Genomic DNA, 19,658 nt, shown 5'->3' with positions numbered 1-19,658 from the left:
CAGTACTGACTCGATGGCACCTAACAACAACAACGTGAGTCAGAACAGACTTGGTGGCACTTAACAACAGCAACATCATCCTTATTATTATTACTGTTACTCTCCCTGGTGGAACCCTGGTGGCACAATGGTTAAAGGGCCTGGCTGCCAACCAAAAGGCTGGCGGTTCCAATCTACCAGCTGCTCTATGGGAGAAGGATGTGGTTGTCTGCCTCCGTTAAGATTGACCCTATGGGGCGGGCAGTTCTGTTCTGTTCTACAGGGGCTCTATGAGTGAGAATTGATTTAATGATGACAATGGCTTTGGGGGTTTTGTGGGTTTTTTGTTTCAATATTCTCCTTTAGAACCTTTCTCACCTTACATAAGGAAGATGCTACATCATTACCTCATTCTCTGCCATTTTGTTTTCTTTTCGATCATCAGCTCCTTCTTGGTCTCTGTCCGGTCTCTTGGTTTTATTTTTCTCACTCTGTTTGGCCTTGGCGCTCTCGGGGGCCCTGATGACCTTCATCTCCAGTCCATCTTCCTTGTTTGAGTCCTCGGGCTGAGAGTATCTGCTCTCCCGAAGCCTGGCCTCCTCCTTCCTCCTGGACCTCCCAAGAGCATCCTGCTGCTGCTTTAGGTACTTATCCAACTTGGCTTTGGGCTCCTTCCGGTAGTAACCGTCTTCCCGGTTTTTGTAGCTGGACACAGAGTGGAGCAGACTGGGAGACCCAGACCTCAGGTACTTTTCTCTGTGGCCCCTCCCTCCTTCAAGCCGCTCTTCTAACTCGGCTTTGTCCAGTTGCCTGGGGTAGTGTTTGCGATCATGTACCCACATGTCTGTCCTGTCTTCTCCGTTCTCCCTCCAGGGAGCCGGATCTCGCTCTTCCTCCCTCCTGGTATAGGGAGAGTGATCCCATGAGTCTCTGCCATTGCCCCAGTCTGTCCGGGAGGGGCCTGGAGGGCTGTGGGAAGAGCTGCAGGAAGTGAAACTCGGAGTATGGGACCTCGGGGAGAGCGAGCGGCTCACCGGACTGCGTGACCGTGGTCTTTCCGGGCCATATCTGTGAGGAGCAAAGGAGCCAGATTTAGAATGTGTTCACACACTCACACTGGATAGACTGCACAGAAGTCTCCAATCACACGCCCATCATAGGACCACAGAGAGGGCTACGGTGAAAACCTTTGCCTCTCCTAAGTGGTACAAACAGTTAACATGCTTGACTGTTAGCTGAAAGGTTAGAGGTTCAAGTCTACCCAGCCGTGCCTCAGAAGACTTTTCAGGCAATCTACTTTTGAAAAAACAGCCACTGAAAACCTTATGAATCACAGTTCTACTCTGACACACACAGTCTCCACGAGTCGTAACTGACTTGAAGGCAGTGGTTTGGTTTGGGTTGGTTTCTGTGAGGTGGGATTTCCCTAAATACAGTCCTACCTACTCCCTGCTACTTTATTCCTTCCACTCATGGGATTGGGAGGGATAACTGGATTGGTTTGCCTGTGTCATCTTTCTTCCTCTGGGACATGAGGCTACACTCAGGGAGCAGGCCTCTCTTCGCTGGGGATGTAAGGTAGAGCAACGGGTAGCCTAATAAAGGGTGGTTGTTGTTGTGAAGTGCCGTCAAGTTGGTTCTGACTCATAGTGACCCTGTATAGCGTTTCCAAGGAGCAGATGGTGAGTTTGAACCACCGACCTTGTGGTTGAAACCAACCTTGTGGTTGAAATTGACCTTGCGGTCTAGTGCTTTATCCCACAGTGCCACATAGTAAGGCTGCCTAACCCTGAAATTCAATTAGCTGTCTTCTTGGTTTCAAGACTTGAGGATACTCCACTTGAGGTGGTCTCACTCAGAATCAGGGTGACCTATTGGCCATAAAGCTTCCAACTTGTCAGATCCTGAGTATGGAAGAGGGATGCTGTTTATTGGGGTAGGGGTGGAGGGTTGAGAGGGAAATGGGAGGAGCAAATGCAGAGATTCTAATCACAAAGCATTAGAAAGGTTGTTGTCAGGTGCCATCGAGTCGGAACCAACTCATAGTGACCCCATCACAGCAGAACGAAACAATGTCCGATCCTGGGCCAACCTCACTACCGCTGCCACACTTGATGCCATCAATGATGCCACCTGGCTGATCCATTTTGTTGGGGTTCTTCCTCTTTTTCTCTGACCCTCCACCTTACCCAGCATGACATCCTTCTCCAGCGACTGTTCTCTCCGGACAATGTGTCCAAAGTAGGAGAGACGAAGGTTAGCCATCTTGGCCTCCAAGGAGCACTCTGGTTGCACTTCTTCCAAAACAGATCTATTGATTCTTTTGGCAGTCCACGGCACTTTCAGTATTCTCCTCCAACACCACAACTCAAAGGCATCAATTCTTCTATGATCTTCCTTATTCATTGTCCAGCTTTCGTATCCATATGAGGTTATTGAAAATACCATGGCTTGGGTCAGACGCACCTTAGTCCTCAAGCTGACATCTCTGCTCTTCAGTACTTTAAAAAGTTCCAGGGTTAAGGAGACCTTAGAGGTCTGACCTACTGGTGTCTCAGGTGAAAAAACTGAAACCCAGAGAAAGCCTCTCACCTACCTAGTTTCGCGTGGACACAAGCTTTAGTTGGAAGAAGTGGGTTAGAACACTGACTGCAGTCAATGTTCAGAGTATACGACCAGTCAAGTAACTGGTTGTTTTGGACCATCTACATAGCTGTTTCTACATCTACATGAAAAGACTTCCTAGTCCCAGCTCCACTCTGCCACAGAGCTGCAGTAGTACAGTTTGGCTTTATGCATGTTTTCGAAAACCCCAAACAAACAAATGAAAATCGCAGCTTCAATGGTTGCATACAAAGACATTTACAGGCCCACACTGTGGAGGCTGTTTGGTCATTAAGCATGTCAAAGGAGTCATATGCCTGATATTCTAGAAGGATAGGTCTTTTCATTAGGTTCCCAAATTGAGGAAACCACGCAGACCTCACAGACCTGTAGCCACTGGGATGTGACCTGGGGCCATCTTGGGCTTGTGTCTTCTACAATGAGGTTACAGCACCACCTGTGGCAGCCCTGGGAAAGAAGCAGTGATGTGGCAGCCAGGTGGCTGTGCCAGCTGTTTTCCACCTTCAGTCTCCACAGGGACCATCCTTACAGGGGAATGCTGTGGTAAGCATGTAGCACTAGCTTGGCACAGAAGAAACGGGTTAGAACACTGAATGCATTCAATGTTCGGAGTAAATGACCGGCCAAGTGACTGGTTGTTTTGGACCATTTACATTCCTGTTCCTAAATCTACGTGAAAAATCACGAGCTGGCAACAAACAGAACACACACATAGCAGCTGACTTACATACACTTTTGTGCTACTTTGGGAGAGTGTAGGAAACTCTATACTGGGTTGCTTTATGAGTCAGAAATGACTCGCTTAACAACAACAACAGATTTGCCTCAAAGGGACAAATATTAACAGAATCCCTCCTGCATTCCTTTCCAGAAAAGGAGAAGCAGATGAGAGGTCCTGAACTGGACTGCCCAGAAAGGCAGATGGCAGGGCAGGGCAGGACAAGACTTGATTCAAATCCCGCTAAGAAGGAGAAAGAGGATTGAATTCCAACTACCCAGAATCTTCCCTGAAATCTGGGGCCGGAGCCTCACCTGTCTGCTTCCCGGAACATGTCCCTCTCCCTCTGGGAATGCATGTCCTGGATGATGGCAGCCACAGTTTTCCCTGGTTTCTAGACAAAATCAGAGAGATGCTCATGAGAAGGAGAGAGGGAGGGAGGGAGCAAGATAATCAAAACGTGGAAGGGCCTTGAAGACCACAGGACGTAGCCTCTACATTTTATGCATCTGGAAACTGAGACCCAGAGAGGTTGAGGCAGAATCTCTCAGCTTTGCACAACTCCTGAGGCACCAGCAACATCATGTGGTAAGTAGACAGTGACTCCTGAGTTGTGCTGGGTTAAGGGGCATGTTCAAGGTCACTGTTGCTGTTCTTAAGTGCTGTCAAGTTGATTCCATTTCACAGTGACCCGGTATAGGGTTGCCGGGACTGTAAATCTTTGCAAGAGCTGAAAGATTCCTCTTTGTCCTGAGGTATGGCTGGGTGGACCTGGATCACTGACCTTGTGGTTTGCAGCCCAATGTTTATCTTATACAGCCACTGTGCTTGTTCAAGGTCATGTGGTTGTTGTGTGCCACTGAGTCGGTTTCAACTTTTAGAGACCCTGCATAGTTTCTGAGGAGCAGCTGGTGGGGTTGAACCACCAGCCTTGTGGTTAGCAGTCCAGTGTTTATCCTACAGCGCCACATCAAAGTCATAGAGGTGGTTACAGAATCAGAACTCAGCAACATTTTTGGTCACTAGACATTTAACTCACTAGACACTTTAACTCCACGATCTTTTTCTTGTCCACCCCCTTCAACTTAGGTGTGTTCACTCATAGGGATCAACTGATGCACAAAGAGGATTTGTTTTGTAGGCAGTGTAGGCACCAGGAGGCACATTTCACACCTGAGAGAGCAAGGTGCCCAAAGGCTCTGCTCATGCCCAGCCCCTAAGTCCTAATCATTGTTGTTGCTGTTAAGTGTCGTCAAGTCAGTTCTGACTCATAGTAACCCTGTATAGGCTTTCCTAGGAACGGCTGGTGGGTTTGAACTACTGATTGTTTGGTTAGTAGTCCAGTACTTGTCTTACTGTGCCACACCAGGACTCCAAATCCCAACCAAAGTCTTTCCCTAAAACCAGATTAGACACACAATAACAAAACAATGAAAATAAACAAACACAAAAGACCAAAAAACAATGATTTTAAAAAAGAAAGAAATCCACAACACAAAAGAAAGGCTCAGGGCATTTCTCAAAGGCCACATATAATTCATCCATTTACTCATCGTGGAGTCCTGGTGCGGCAGCATAAGCACTGGATTGCTGACTACAAAGTCTGTGGTTCAAACCCACCAGCTTTCTTGGAAACCCTATACAGGGTTGCTATGAGTCAAAACTGACTCGACAACACTTAACAACAACGTCAGCAGGGTAAATTTTAAGGTATGTGAATTATATCTAAATAAAGTTGTAATAAAAAAAAAAAAAAGACAAAGACTTTGCATGGTATTATTAACTTGATAGTTTCATTCAGAAATTTAATCAACTGGTTTTTTTTCATTCCTGACTTTTTTTCTGGAGAGTTTACAGAGCATCATAAACTCTTAGAGCTATATAAACATTCGGCATCATCGCATATCTCTTTCATAGGTAGGAAGACAAGGTTCACAGACGTGAGCTTCCTAGGACTGAAATTCTCTGAGTACTCTAAATGACAAGGCTGTATTATTGTCAAGATTGAGGGTTGGGCTGGAAAAGGCGTGGAGCAACGAAGAGATGACACAGGAGCTACCTGTGGTTTCAGGATAAGAAGTCAGGTGTAGGGTGGAGGGAAGGAATATAAAATGCTCAAGACTGGGAGAGATCACTTGTCAAAGTTCTCAAGATACCAAAGACAGCCAAAGATAAGATGTTGTTATTGTTGTCAAGTGTTGTTGAGTAGGTTCTGACATAGCGACCCTGTATTGGGTTTTCAAGGAGCAGCTGGTGAGTTTTAACCGCTGACTTTGTGGTTCAAACCAGCCTTTCGGTTCAGTGCTTTACCCCACAGTGCCACATCAGGACTCCAAAAAAAGAAGATGGTGGCTGTGAAAAAGCAGGAAGTCAAGAAGCCAATAGAATCCAAGTTCATAACCATATGGGACATCTACCCTACTAGAGTCCTCCTGCTTTGGCAAATGGCCTCTTACATATGAACATAATTATAAAGGAGGATCCCCTCTAAGGGAACAAAAGTGACACCTGCAATTAACCAGATCACTTAGGCCTTGGAGTCAACTAGTACCTTCAGCAGAGACCTGAAAACAAGTAAGCAAAGACGCTGAGGCTGTTGGGCAGAGAAGAAAGTTGTAGCCCAAGATGCCTCCTTCCACCCCAAACCCACACCAGACTACCCATCCTTCAGTCAGGTTTGTCAATACTATGGGGAGAGCAAGAAGATTCATCCAAAGGTGATTGTACTTTATGTTGAATCCAGAGTTGGTCGTCTTCCTACTTGCTCACCTTGGACTATAAGATGGAAGTTCCCTACTGTCTCACCAAGGGTAAGGCCAGCCAGGGATGGCCAGTCTACAAAAGACCCCAGCAGCTCTGCCTTCACTTGGGCCAAAGCATGTACAAATGGAGCTCTGGAGAGCTGGTGGGCACCATCAGGACCAAGGGAAAAGACCATCATCAAGAAGGCCAAATGCTGGGTCCTAAATTTGTGGCTTTGAATGCTAAAATGGAAGAGGCAAGCACAAAAGAATGTGCCACCAGACTGGGCTGAATTTACAATGGCAACTTTTCAGAAGAGGGTAATATTCATTTCCCAAGGGGGTTGGATGGGAGACTATCTGTAGTTAAAAATAAAAAAAGTCCTCAAGATCTCAAACTGTTTTCTTCTGCTCTTCTGGAACCTGAAGCCTTCCGGATCATTCTTTTCAGCCCAAAACACAGGAAAGCACGGGATGAGAGGAGAGCGGCATTGTCAGAAAGGAGCGGAGGCTCTGCCAATTACTGAGGGCAACCTGGAAGGGAGGTGAGTTGGGGCTGAGATCAGCAGGGCTCGGAACATGTCAGAGGCATTCCAGGAGCTGAGGTCCCTTAGCACCATGTTCAACAGACAGCATTTCATTCTCTGTCCCATGCCCTCCCCCTCTGGTAAGCTGGTCATTCACACCACAGATACAAACATCTTCTAGTGGCCACTGGGGTGTCTTGAGCAGGGATCCATGCAGGCCTTCAGGTCCAAGAGGCTTATTTAGAGTGCCTTTCTGGGGAAGAGAAGAATCTCTTCTTGGCTTAAGCATTCCCAGCTCCTCATTTTCCCCAACACAGAGTATCTTCCTGGGGCCACATTTAGTCCTGAGCCCTCTGGAGTTGCTTCTATTCAGGTTACAGATCCCCAGGGAGCTAGGGCCCTGGGCTGTCCACCTTCACATGGCACCAGCACAGAACTTAGCATGGACTGGGGGCCCTAGCTGGGGCTGCTCTTCTGTTATGTGAGAATAAGACAGGTATGGCCAAGGTTTTCAGATAGCAGAATTGATTTCTCAGAGTCCCAAGGAAATCTCCTTAACCTGCCTGACTGCATCCAGTCTCTGCATCCTTTGGATAAAGGTGTTAAAGAAGCAGGTGAAGTACAGTTGTACTCACCCAAGAAAAATGAATATGAGAGAATGGAGGAAGTCTATGATGGCAATGTGGGGTAACTTTTTATTGTAGAATAGTTCAAACATCGACAAAAGTAGAGATATTGAACACCCACGAATCCACCTTCAAAATTCTAAGTTTGTTTCATCTAACTCCCCACCTTCTTTCCCTGCCCCCCTAAATCATGGTACCTTTTCATCCATTTATGGTAACATGGATGTGGCTCAACATTCCACAGGGGACCATTCACTTGGGTGAAATGCCAATCCCCTGCAGTGCTAGGGAAGGGGGCACCATCACTTATGAATCTCAACCTAGGAAGAGCAGCCCCAGCTCATGGGGGAGGGGGGGGGAAGGGGCCGCTGGCTGAGTCATCAGAGTTCAAGGTTCTTTGCCTGTGGCAAGCTCATATTCATCATCTATAAAGGTAGAATAATGAGGCCCATCTGGCATGTACCAATAACCTCAGGGCATGGCAGGCTACACTGATAAAAGCCAGGGAGCATTTGGCCAACATGAAAGGAGCTGCTAGAAAGTTCAATACCCTCTGAGGACCCCACAGCTACTTTGTAAACCTCAAGAGTCTTGGGTCAGTGCTGAAACCTTCCAAATGAGCCCCCAATTCATCAGAGATTGAGTTTGTCAAAGCAGCCCTGATTGTTTTCCACATTACTGTGTTTTCCAGCCTCCGCACTGCTTCTCCCCTGATCCCTTCTGTCTGAAAGCCCCTTCTCTGTTCAGGTAAGAGGCCCTGCTTGGTAATCTCTCCCTCCTTTACACTTCTAAGTCACCCCCCTCAACTTGTCACTCAACTTCTGTGGTGGCTTCTGAACTTATGCATTTGTGTTTAAATCTTGTGTCATTTTGCAAAAGAAGTGTTCCCAGTTGGACTGCAAACTTCCAAGTCCTTACTTGGAATATAAGAAAATGTCTTATATTTATTATAGCTTCTAGCACAATAATTTACCCAGAGAAGATCTTCAGCCTTCATTTGTTGATTTAATTTTTATCCAGTATATGGACCACTCACAACATCACTTCCTGTGTGGCTAGTGGGCTGCTGAATTCAGTGGTTCAATCCCAGCCCAAAACACTGAATGAGAATCTCAGAGCCCGGGAACACTAAAACTCCCCCTGTTGATTCCCTGATGCAATGACTGGAAGATACTAGTCCAAGTTTCCTTCTGTATCTAAGATGCTATGATGCTGTACTTATTGGAGAAGTCCTTTTAAATAACACAGAAAATAGTCCAAAATTCTTATCCAGGTCTGCAGGAAGGAAAACAGCTTAATACCTTGAGAAGACTGAGTGTGGTAGCCAGCACTCCTGTGGACAGAGTTCTTGCCATCAAACCAGTTCCAAGAGGATAGGAGGCAGAAGGGTTACCACTCCAGGGCATTTATCTATGCTCTCACCATCAATACAAGAGCATCACTTTCTAACTTCAGGCTCCTCGCTGAGCCACAGACTTGCAGGTGGGCCACTGGTTCACAAGTTTAACTGTTGCTTCAGATTCTATCTTTCTCTTTCATTCTGCTTATTTCTCTCACACCGATTATGAAAAGGGGGACCTGGTAGTATCGTGAATTACGTGTTGAGCTGTTAACCACAACAAGGTCAGTGGTTCGAATCCACTAGCTGCTCCTCAGGAGAAAGATGAGACTTCTTGCTCCTATGGAGCTTTACAGTCTTGGAAACCCTACACAAGGTCATTATGAGTTGGTATATATAACAACAACAACAATTATGTGATGGTTCCACCCCAAATACCCTGAGGCATATTACTTCCCCGCTAAATAATGTAGGGAAGATAAGCTATATCACTTAAGAGAAGAGATGAAAAATGCCTCAAAATGTCCACTTTATCTTCTTCCACTTATCCAGGTAGACAAAAGGTAAAGTTAGAGAAAACCCAGTCACCTCTACATGCCAAGCACCAATCACTACACCCTGTGTGCTGGTCCTTGGGTTCAGAGACCTCCTGAGCAGCTGTTCTCTCTCCTCCCCCTCAGAGTCCTGAGATGAAACACAGGAGGCAGGGCTGGCCAGTGGCAGCATGACCTCCGCAGACCACAGCGACTGGAGCAGAGATGAGCACATATCCTAAGCTCATATGATCACAGTGACTCCCAGGACTTTGATGGGAACCATCAAAAGATTCTGGTACTCCCTTGTTGGAAAAAATGGGGGGATGAGAATTCAGAGTTGGTGACTCCACTAAAGCCATCAAGCCAAGGCCTGTCCCAAGGAGCACCCCCTGCCCCAACACACACACACAAACAGCAACAACTGACTGAAGGCAGAATGGTGAGAAACCAAGTCCTAATGCTATCATTTGGTCCCTGATTCAAGCTGTACCTGCAGCCAGGATTACTTCTGGACTTCTCCTTTGCAAGACCCAATAAATCCCTTTTGGGGCATAGCCAACATGTTTAATTGAGAAGAATTTCTGTTACCTGTAAGAGTCCTAGATGATTCATGTCAACATAGGGACCCTAATGCATGCATTACTATGTTGTTATTGCTGATTAGTGCCGTTGAGTCAGTTCTGACCCATAACGACCCTGTATAGGGTTTCCGAGGAGTAGATCGTGGATTTGAACCACATCCTTGCAGTTCAAATTGACCTTGTGGTCCAGTGCTCATCCTACACGTCACATCAGCATAGGGACCATAATGCATGCATTACTATGTAGTTGGACCATGTTCCACGACACTTTCGCATGTTGGTCCATGTGATCTTCACAATATCCCTGAGAGGCAGTATGTCAACTTGGAGACCAGAATAAACTTGTTGTTGTTAAGTGCCATCGAGTTGGTTCCGACTTGTAGCGACCCTGTATAGGGTTCCCGAGGGGCAGCTGGTAAGCTTGAACCGCCAACTTTGCAGTTTAAACTGACCTTGCAGTCCAGCACATTAACCTGCAACACCACACCAGGATTCCAGATTAACCTTATTGCTATTGTTAAGTGCTGTCGAGTTGGTTCTGACCCATTGTGGTGATGGTGGTGGTGGTGGTGGTGGTTATGTGCCGTGGAGTCTATTCGGACTCATAGCAACTCTGTACAGGGTTTCCGAGGCTATAAATCTTTACGGGAGCAGAAAGTCTCATCTTTCTCCCGCGGAACAGCTGGTAGTTTCGAACTGCTGACCTTGAGGTTAGTAGCCCGACTCATAACCACTACACTACCAGAGCTCCTTGTTCCGACCCATAGAGACCCTGTATAGTGTTTTCTGAGGAGCGGCCGATAAGGCTGAACCACTAACCTTGCAGTCTCAAGCCGACTTTGCAGTCCAGCACATTAACCCACAGCGCCACACCAGCACTCCACAATAACCTTAGTAAAAGTCAAAAAAGTATGTGATCTCGACCCTTACTACTCCACATGTGTATGAGGACAAACATCAGCAGCTCTTGGTTCTTTTTTTTTAAAGAAATGAGGACCCACAGTCCTGTACCTGCATTTTTAGTAAGACCCTCAAGGGATTTGCATGCACATTCAAGTTTGAGAAGCATTGTAGGAATATAATGAGCCCTGGTGATGCTGTAGGACAAGCACTAGACTGCTAACTGAAGATTGGTGCTCCAAACCCACCAGCCACTCTATGGGAGAAAGATGAGACTGGCTGTTCCCATAAAGGTTTCAAGTCTTGGTCATTCTAAGTCAGACTTGACTCGATGGCCGTGGATTCAGTTTCATGGTTTGATTGGAACACTATGTCTGCTACCTAGTGGACAAGTGACCTTGAGAGAATCATCACCATAAGTTCCACTGCTGGCTGATTTCTTTTGTCTTTTCATTTGGACAATGAAGATCAAAATAACATGATATAGTACGAAACCAAAACAGTTTTAATCATGACTCTTTGAGTAACTATGATCTTGGGCAAATTACTGAAGTTCGTCAATTAGCCTCAGTTTCCTCATCTGTAAAACTGAGATCATGAAACCTGTCTGGCAGGACTGGTGTCAGGATTAAGTAGATAATGCATACAAAGTGCTTGGCCCACTACTTGCCCAGTGTGCTAGGACTTCACTAAGTGTCCATATCATTGGTGCTGTTGTACTCTTATAATTACTGTAATTATCTACGCTCTACACCTCACAAGGCAGCATAATTACAACACTCAAAAAAGATGCTACATGCAAAAGAAAGGCTTAAAGCCAAAAGTTTAGGTTCAAGTAAATCTTTACCATATGTTACACTGAATCTGTAAGATTCTCAAGAGCCATCCCCGCCCCAGAAATAGACTTCAAGTCCTTTTTCCTAGTCTGTCTTAGTTTGGAAACTTCAATGAAACTTGTCCATCATGGCTGACCCTGATGGTCTTTGAAATTCTGGTGGTATAGGTTCTCTGGCATCCCAGCAACAAGCAAACACAGTACAACAAGCTGACAGATAAGTAGTAGTCTTAGTGATAGACATAGTGCCAGAGATCACATGACAGAATTGTGCAAGGCCAACAGCCGATTCATTCTAAATATCCTTTCATCAAGGACACAAATGACAGCTCCACACATGGACCTTTACAAATGTAATACTCAAGAATCAAATTGACTACATCTGTGTAAAGAAATGATGGCAAAACCCAATATCATCAATCAGAACAAGGCCAGGCAGGGGCTAACTGATGAACAGACTATCAATTGCTCATTTATAAGTTAAAGTTGAAGCTGAAGAAAATGAAAACAAGTCCATGAGAGTCAAAGTACCTGAATTTAGAGGCCATCCTAAGAATAGATTTAATGCAGTGAACACTAATGACAAATCAAACAAGTTGTGGGATGACATCAAGGACATCATACATGAAGAACACAAAAGGTCATTAAAAGACAGGAAAGAAAAAAACAAAATGGATATTAGAAAAGCCTCTGACATTTGCTCTTGAATGTAGAGAAGCTAGAGAGACTGGAAGAAATTATGAAATAAAAGAATTGAACAGAAAATTTCAAGGGCAACTCAAGAAGACAAAGCAAAGTACTATAATGAAATGTGAAAAGACCTTTTCAAAAGGAAAGAACACGCTCAGCATTTCTCAAACTGAAAGAAGTGAAGAAAAAATTCTAACCAAGGGATTAATATTGAAGGGTTCTATGGGCAAAATGTTGAACGACACAAAAAGTATCCAAAGAAAATGGAAGGAACACACAGAGTCACTGTACCACAAAGGATTGGTCAACATTCAACCATTTCGGGAGGAAGCATGTGATCAAGAACTGATGGTACTAAAGGAAGACGTCCAAGTTGCACTGAAAGCGTCGGCAAAGAACAAGGCTCCAGGAACTGATGGAATGAATGCCAACTGCGATATTTCAATAAACAGATGCAATGCTGACAGCATTTACTCATGTGTGCCAAGAAATCTGAAAGACAGCTATCTGGCCAATCCACTCGAAGAGATCCATATTTGCGCCCATTCCAAGGAAAGGTGATCCAATGGAATGCAGAAATGATAGGACAGTTTCATTAATTATCACATACAAGTAAATATTTGCTGAAAATAATTCAAAAACAGTTATAGCTGAACATCTGCTAAAAATGCCAGAAATTCAAGCTGCAATCAGAAGAGGATATGGAACAAGGAATATCATTGCTAACGTCAGATGGATCTTAGCTGAAAGCAGAAAAGATAAGAGAAATTTTCATCTGTGTTTTATTGACTATGCAAAATTTTTGACTGTGTTGATCATAACAAATTATGGACAACACTGGAAGAATGGGAATTATAGAACATTTCATTGTGCTCATAAGGAACCTGTACATAGACCAAAAGGCAGTGGTTTGAACCAAACAAAGGGATACTATGTGGCTTAAAATAAAAAAAGGTGTGCATCAGGGTTGTATTCTTCCACCATATGTATTCTATTCTGCTGAGCAAAGAATCAAGAAGCTGGACAATATGAAGAAGAACATGGCATCAGGATTGGAGGAAGGCTCATGAAAATCTGTGATATGCAAATGACACAACCTCACTTGCTGAAAGTGAAGAGGACTTGAAGCACTTACCAAAGAAGAGCAAAGACTACAGCCTCCAGTACGGATTACAACTAACATAAAGAAAGCAAAAATCCTCACAACTGGACCAATAAGCCACAGCATGATAAGTAGAGAAAACACTGAAGTTTTCAATGAATTTATTTTACTTGGATCTACAGTTAACACCCATGGAAGCAGCAGCCAAGAAATCATATGATGTATTGCATCAGGCTGCAAAAGATGTCTTCAAAGTGTTCAAAGGCAAAGATGTCACTTTGAGGAGTAAGGTGCACCTGACCCAAGCCACGGTATTTTCAAACTCTTTATATGAATGTAAAGCTGGACAATGAATAAGGAAGACTGAAGAAGAATTAATGTCTTTGAATTCTGATATTGGTAAGTAGTGTTGAATGTACCATGACTGCCAGAAGAATGAACAAATCTATCTTGGCAAAAGTACAGCCAGAATGCACCTTAGAAGCAAGGATGGTGAGACTTTGTCTCACGTACTTTGGACATGTTATCAGGAAGAACCAGTCCCTGAAGAAAGACGTTATGTTTGGTAAAGTTGACGGTTAGTGAAAAAGAAGAAGCCCATCAATGAGATGGCCTGACAAAGTGGTTGTGGCAATGGGGCCGAACACAGCAACCACTGTGAAGACGGTGTGGGACCCGGCAGTGCTTCGTCCTGGTGTATAGAAGGTCACTATGAGTTGATTTCATGGCACCTTTGCTGACCCAAAAACTGAGTTTCACAAGAGGGTAAGCAACTTGCCCAAGATCATCAAAGCAGTAAGGGGTAGAGATTAGATTGGCACCCATACCCTCCAATCTGGCATAGATCACATGGTTAGTGATGGTTTTATGTTTAAAAATCTTTCTTTCCTCACCAGACTGTGAGCTCTTCTAGAAGCGTGCCACCTCCATATCCAAGGTACCCAGCCCAGTTCTTACCCATAGTGGGCACTCAATAAACACCTGGGAAATACAAACTTTGACCATTTGACCTTTTTAACCCATGGTTTTTGCACCATCCCAAACTAGCTTCCTCCGTCAGGTATTACAGTTTTTTGGTGCTCTAATTTAAGAAGCTGATTACTGCTGTTAATCCTATTTAGAAACTTATGACAACATCTCATTTGAGACCAAAGCTTTACTGGGAACGCACTGCAGAAATTTAATTCTATCCCTCAGGGAAGAAAGAGTTCGGGAGAGCAAGACCTTTGGCTGTGTACAGAACAGGGTGGGATCTTTCACATGTCTGAGAAAAGTCATGTGTTGTCACTAGTCAGAAAAGGAAAAGAAAAAACAAAGCCAGGTTCTGCCTGAAGCAGAACTGTTGGCAAAGAAACTCCAGAAGCAATATTACAAGCAAAGCAGAATAAGGATGTTGGCAACTGGTTGACATATTACTGATCTACATATGTAGATTTGTCAGGATGCTAGTCCTAGCTAGAAATAACTACCGTGCCTTTGTCTCTCAATCTTACAACAAGTTAAAGACTAGGGGTCTTGAATAAAATGGACTGAGTAAATGTGGAATGAATGGAAATGACCTAGAAAATTTATTAAGAGAGACATCACAAAATTAAATGGTAAACTCAAACACAAAAATGTCATTAAAACAAATCCAAGTCCAACACAATAAAATGGACTAAGTGCTCCAGTTAAGAAAATTCCTACCACCTGATAAGAAGACACAATTCAAAAGAAAAACGTGGGCAAATGCCTTGAAACTTCACACAAGAGAACATCCAAATGGAACAGCCAATACATATTAAATTAAAACCATGATATATCATTCTACTATCCCACGACAAACAAAACTTTTTAAAAATTGGACAAGGTAAAGTGTTAGCAAGAATGTGGACTGCTATACAATCTTCTAGTAGTATCTAGGAGTTTTCCTCATCGACCTAACGTCTTTCTTCCTGATAACATGTTCTTCCTGATAACATGTCCAAAGCACATGAGACAAAGTCTCACCATTATTGCTTCTAAGGTGCATTCTGTCTGTACTTTTTCCAAGACAGATTTGTTCATTCTTTTGACAGTCATGGTACATTCAACATGACTCACCAAATACAGAGTGTATATTTGGGACCATTTTTTAAAAGACTTGTTAGTAAGTACTCAAGTTGAGGGTAAACATGCCCTATGACCCAGAAATTCCACTCAGAGTTTATATGCCGTTAGTTAAATACTGAAGCATGTGGTAACATTTTAAAGAATGTTCACAGTAATACTGTTGCTAATACTTCCAACTAGGAACAACTCAACATTGTCCATCCATAGTAGAAAGGACAAATTGTACAGTCCTTTAAATAAAAAAATTTATTTAAAACTTATTTATTATTAAATAGATACATCCAACAACATCAAAGACCTGCTGATTGAAAGAAGACACAAAGAACACACACAATGGGGTTGGGGGACAACAACACTGGCAAGGAAGGTATGCTCACCATGGAATGGGCAATCATTTGGGATCAAAAGGGCAACATTTCCCAAATGACAGACTTGAGAAGGGATAGGAAGGTGGGTGGAATGCAGGTGGGAACCACAGGGAGGAAGCAGGGTAACTGTTGTTACATGGAAGGGATTGTAATCACTGAAATGAAACCAGGTGTATGGTTTGTTGAATGTAAAGATGATGATCTTGTCTGTAAACCTTGGCTCAATTTATAATAATTAAAAAAAAAAAAACCCAAAAACATAGACAGTAAGATTCCATTCACTAGAAGTTCAAAACCAGGCAAATTTACACTATGTTTAAGGAACATACATAGGTGGTAGAACTATCAGGAAAAGAGGAAAATGGCTATTCTCAAAGTCAGGAAAGTGGCAAGGGAGGGGTTAAGCATAGTGAGGCATCTACCAAGGACTTTTGGGTACTACTGGTATTTATTATTGGTATTATTTAACTGTGGTTTGAATGAAAGTTTATAGAGAATTTTAATTTCTGCTCAACAATTCAGACACATTTTGTTTTGGATCATAGTTAACAATTCCCTCAAAGTACCAGCACTTTTTTACCTTCACTTGGTTTGGGGCATCTGCTGCTATTTTCATGACTTATGGTTAATTGTGTAGCCCTTGGCCTACTTCTTGACTTTGGTGGTGGTTTTATGGGATTTGTATATAATTTATTCACTTTTCTGTAGGTGCTATACTTCACAAAAAAACACAATAAAAAAAGAAAGGAAAAGAAATGTAGAGCCACCTAAAACAGAAACAAAACAAAACTACAACCACTGTTTGGAATTATGTAAATTCATCCCTGAAAATCTTTGAGTTATCTGAAAGTGGCCAGTGTAGTCATGTGATTACTGAAATGCCTTGTATTGGACTTAAAACATAAAAATGGAGAAAGGAGAAAAGAAGAGAGGGTAGTGACAGAGGGGAAAAAAAGTTAGTGAAGACTTGTCAGGGCAGAGAGAGAGATTGTAGTCAGTGCATGTCTGCAACTCCCATCTCTGAAAAGCAGCCTACCTTTCCCCTCTCACTTCTTCCATTAAGACCCAGTACAGACAATCAGTTTCTCTATAAAATCTTGCTTGACCCCCAGGTAGGTAGTCATCCTGTCTCAAGCATCTCTTTGTATTGTGAACTTCCATGCGTGATCACTTTCCTTGGTTTGGTTTCTCATGTGAGATCCCCAAAGGCAGTGAGGAACCTCTGAATCATGCCCTGTCCTCCCTTCCCTGCCAGCACTTACACTGTTGTTATTGTTATGTGCTGTCGAGTCAGTTCCAACTCATAGCACCTTGTATAGGGTTTCCGAGGAGCAGCTGGTAGATCTGAACTGCTGACATTGTGGTTCAAAGTCCAGTGCTGATCCTACAGAGCCAGACAAGGAGTCCTAGACCCTGACAAATAATAGACTAAGTTGATGCTTGCGAATGACGAGTAAACTTGAGAATGTTTTACCTTCAGCTGCAATTCTTTGTATCTCTTGGACATCCTAATGAGCAACTTCTCACCATTGATCACAGCAGATTTTTCTTGGTAATACTGGACCATCGCCTGGGCAGCTTCTGTGTAAGCCATCTCTAAAAAGGCCTAGGAAAGAAAGAAGGACATATGATGGACAATCTTCAACAAAATTCAGTACAAGGTAATATTTCATCTTTGTGAATTTCGGTCAAGAACAGTCAAAATCAATCAATGCTGATAGAAATCAGAGTTGTGCCTCCCTCTGGGGTGGGGGTTGGGTGCTGACTGGGATGGAGCGCCAAGAAAACCTCCTACATTCCTGGAAAAGTCCTGGATCTTGATCTGGGTGGTAATTAAGCACACATGTTAAAAATTAATAATGCTGTCCACTAAGATTAGTACAGTTGATGCACTTTAGAGTATATATTTTATACCTCAATAAAAAGGAAAAATTCAGTACAAGGAAGAGCTCTTTGATCTCATCGACTCAGAAAGCTGTTTATTAACTATACCAAAAGAGCTCATAAGACAGTCCTCTGCTCATTCCCATGGTTACCAGACATTACTTCTTATGGGGAAGCCCCTCTGGGATACAATGGGTCCGTTAACCCCCAGTTTCTGGGTGTCTGGTGCACATGTGACCCTGGGATGGCTCCTGCAAAGCTTGTTGTTTAGTGGTGCCTATAGCAGGAAAGGAGCTCTGGTAGCATAGTGGTTACTGGCTGCTAACTTCAAGGTCGGCAGTTTGAAACTACCAGTGGTTCCGCGGGAGAAAGATGAGGCATTCTGCTCCCGTAAAGATTTACAGCCTTGGAAACCCTGTGTAGGGTCACTATGAGTCAGAACCGACTTTGCGGTACTTAACAACAACAACAATAGCAGGATATGGAATCACAAGCCCAGTTTGACCTGTATCCTCACTTTCCTCAACAGAGAAAGAAATGTACTCCAAAAATCAGGGGCTCACCAACCCTCATGCTGGAGCAAAGGCTGTGTCCCTGTGAGTTTGACAGAAAAGCCTGGTTATGTTGCCACAGCCTTGTCCTTCCTTCTGTGTTGACCTGTTCTAATGAAACATGCAGAAACAGACTTTCCTTTTCCATCTGTGTCTGCCCAGAGTCCTAACAACAGTGTTCTGACTGACCTATCAGTCTCCCAGGAGTGCTCGTGGCGACTTTCTTGCTGTTACTGTTTCTTAGATTTGTTTGACAAGATACAGTTTCTGCTCCCTCATCATGGAGAGGTTTGTGACAATGGGGTGCTGCACTCTCGCATTTCTTCAAACGGAGTATTTCTTGGCAAAATCTGTAGAAGTCTCAACAGGCCTAGTCTCTCTCTTGCCCTCCCTCACACTTGTGTCTGAATTTCAGTTGTACCGCCTTTCTCCATGGTGTCAGGGTATGAACGTACAAGACCAAGAAGTCAAGACTCTCTAAGGTTTTATTTACAGTTCTGCCACCCAGCTTGCTACATGCCTCTTTCTTGATGCAACATGTTAGTATCTCCAGCTCATACCTGCCAAACAGGAATATTAAGATTAAGCCAGTGGGTCTTACTGCATTCATGTTGCAAGTTGAATTCTGGATATTTCCTTAAAAAGAATTTCTGCACTTTAGAAATTCTAAAATAAAGAGACTAAGAGAGTAATCTATCCCCAGGACGAGGGAGGAGGCCCACAGTAATCTGGCATGGCTTTCAGTCTCCAAAGTTCATGCCCTAAGAAAAAAATTTCTCATATGTCTGTACCTCTGATTCATAAAGTAAAAATAAATATTGGCTAAAATTTTAAAAAATAAGGTATTCTGATTTCTGACCATTCACTGTATGAACTCCCCTTTTGACTTTAGAAATGAAAACAAAGCTCTTCAGTCACTTCTCATGGGTTAAGAGCTCCTAGTGGCTTAGCAGATATGCATCCATTTCCATTGACTCCCCTGCTCTGAGTCCCACAGGCAACATCAAGAAACAGTAAAGTATCTGTTCCCAGGCAGTTCTTGACCTCTCCAAACCCAGGCCAGTGGATTTAAGAAGCTGAGAAGGTAAGACTGCATAGGAGTTTGGCAACCCAGAGAGACGCAAGTCCAAGGGCTTCTAGTTTGGAGGCCAGTTAGATTTTCCATGCTAATGAGTATTCCACTCCAAAACACCACCTCACCTCCAGGCAATTCAGAGGGCTGTACCCACCATAGGGGCGAGGAGCTAAAGAAGAAACAAAATACCACCACCTCCCAAAACCTCAGTGCAACACCAATATGAGGTTAGCTGTGTACCACCTCATTAAGTTAAGAACAGCTTCCTTAAGAAAAAAAAAAAAAAAAAAAAGGAAAACAAACAAGATGGCGGATCGGGTGGACGTATAGCAGAGAGCTCCGCCAACAACAACACAGAAGATAAATCTCTCAACACTACTAAGATAGAAGAACAAATACAAAATAGAATAAAAAAATCTGAAGAAAGCCTAAGATTCATGTTGGATAACATGAAGAGGAATAACATAAGAATTATTGGCATTCCAGAACA

The 19,658-nt window shown here is 43.5% G+C and overlaps 1 protein-coding gene across 1 annotated transcript in view; it reads right to left on the bottom strand.

Moving 5' to 3' along the window:
• The window catches only part of RBM20 (RNA binding motif protein 20), a 271,185-nt gene that overhangs the window by 30,072 nt on the left and 221,455 nt on the right, over positions 1-19,658 (bottom strand). Inside the window, exons 10-12 of the mRNA XM_006831482.1 lie at positions 17,133-17,264; positions 3,637-3,716; positions 387-1,047 (exon numbers count right to left, since the gene is read on the bottom strand). Coding sequence (XP_006831545.1) covers positions 387-1,047; positions 3,637-3,716; positions 17,133-17,264 — 873 coding nt within the window. The remainder of the gene's footprint in view (positions 1-386; positions 1,048-3,636; positions 3,717-17,132; positions 17,265-19,658) is intronic.

This window comes from Chrysochloris asiatica, unplaced genomic scaffold (genome assembly GCF_000296735.1).
Source record: "Chrysochloris asiatica unplaced genomic scaffold, ChrAsi1.0 scaffold00003, whole genome shotgun sequence".
NCBI classification, from domain to species: Eukaryota; Metazoa; Chordata; class Mammalia; order Afrosoricida; family Chrysochloridae; genus Chrysochloris; species Chrysochloris asiatica.
This window is presented reverse-complemented; position numbering and strand designations above follow the sequence as displayed.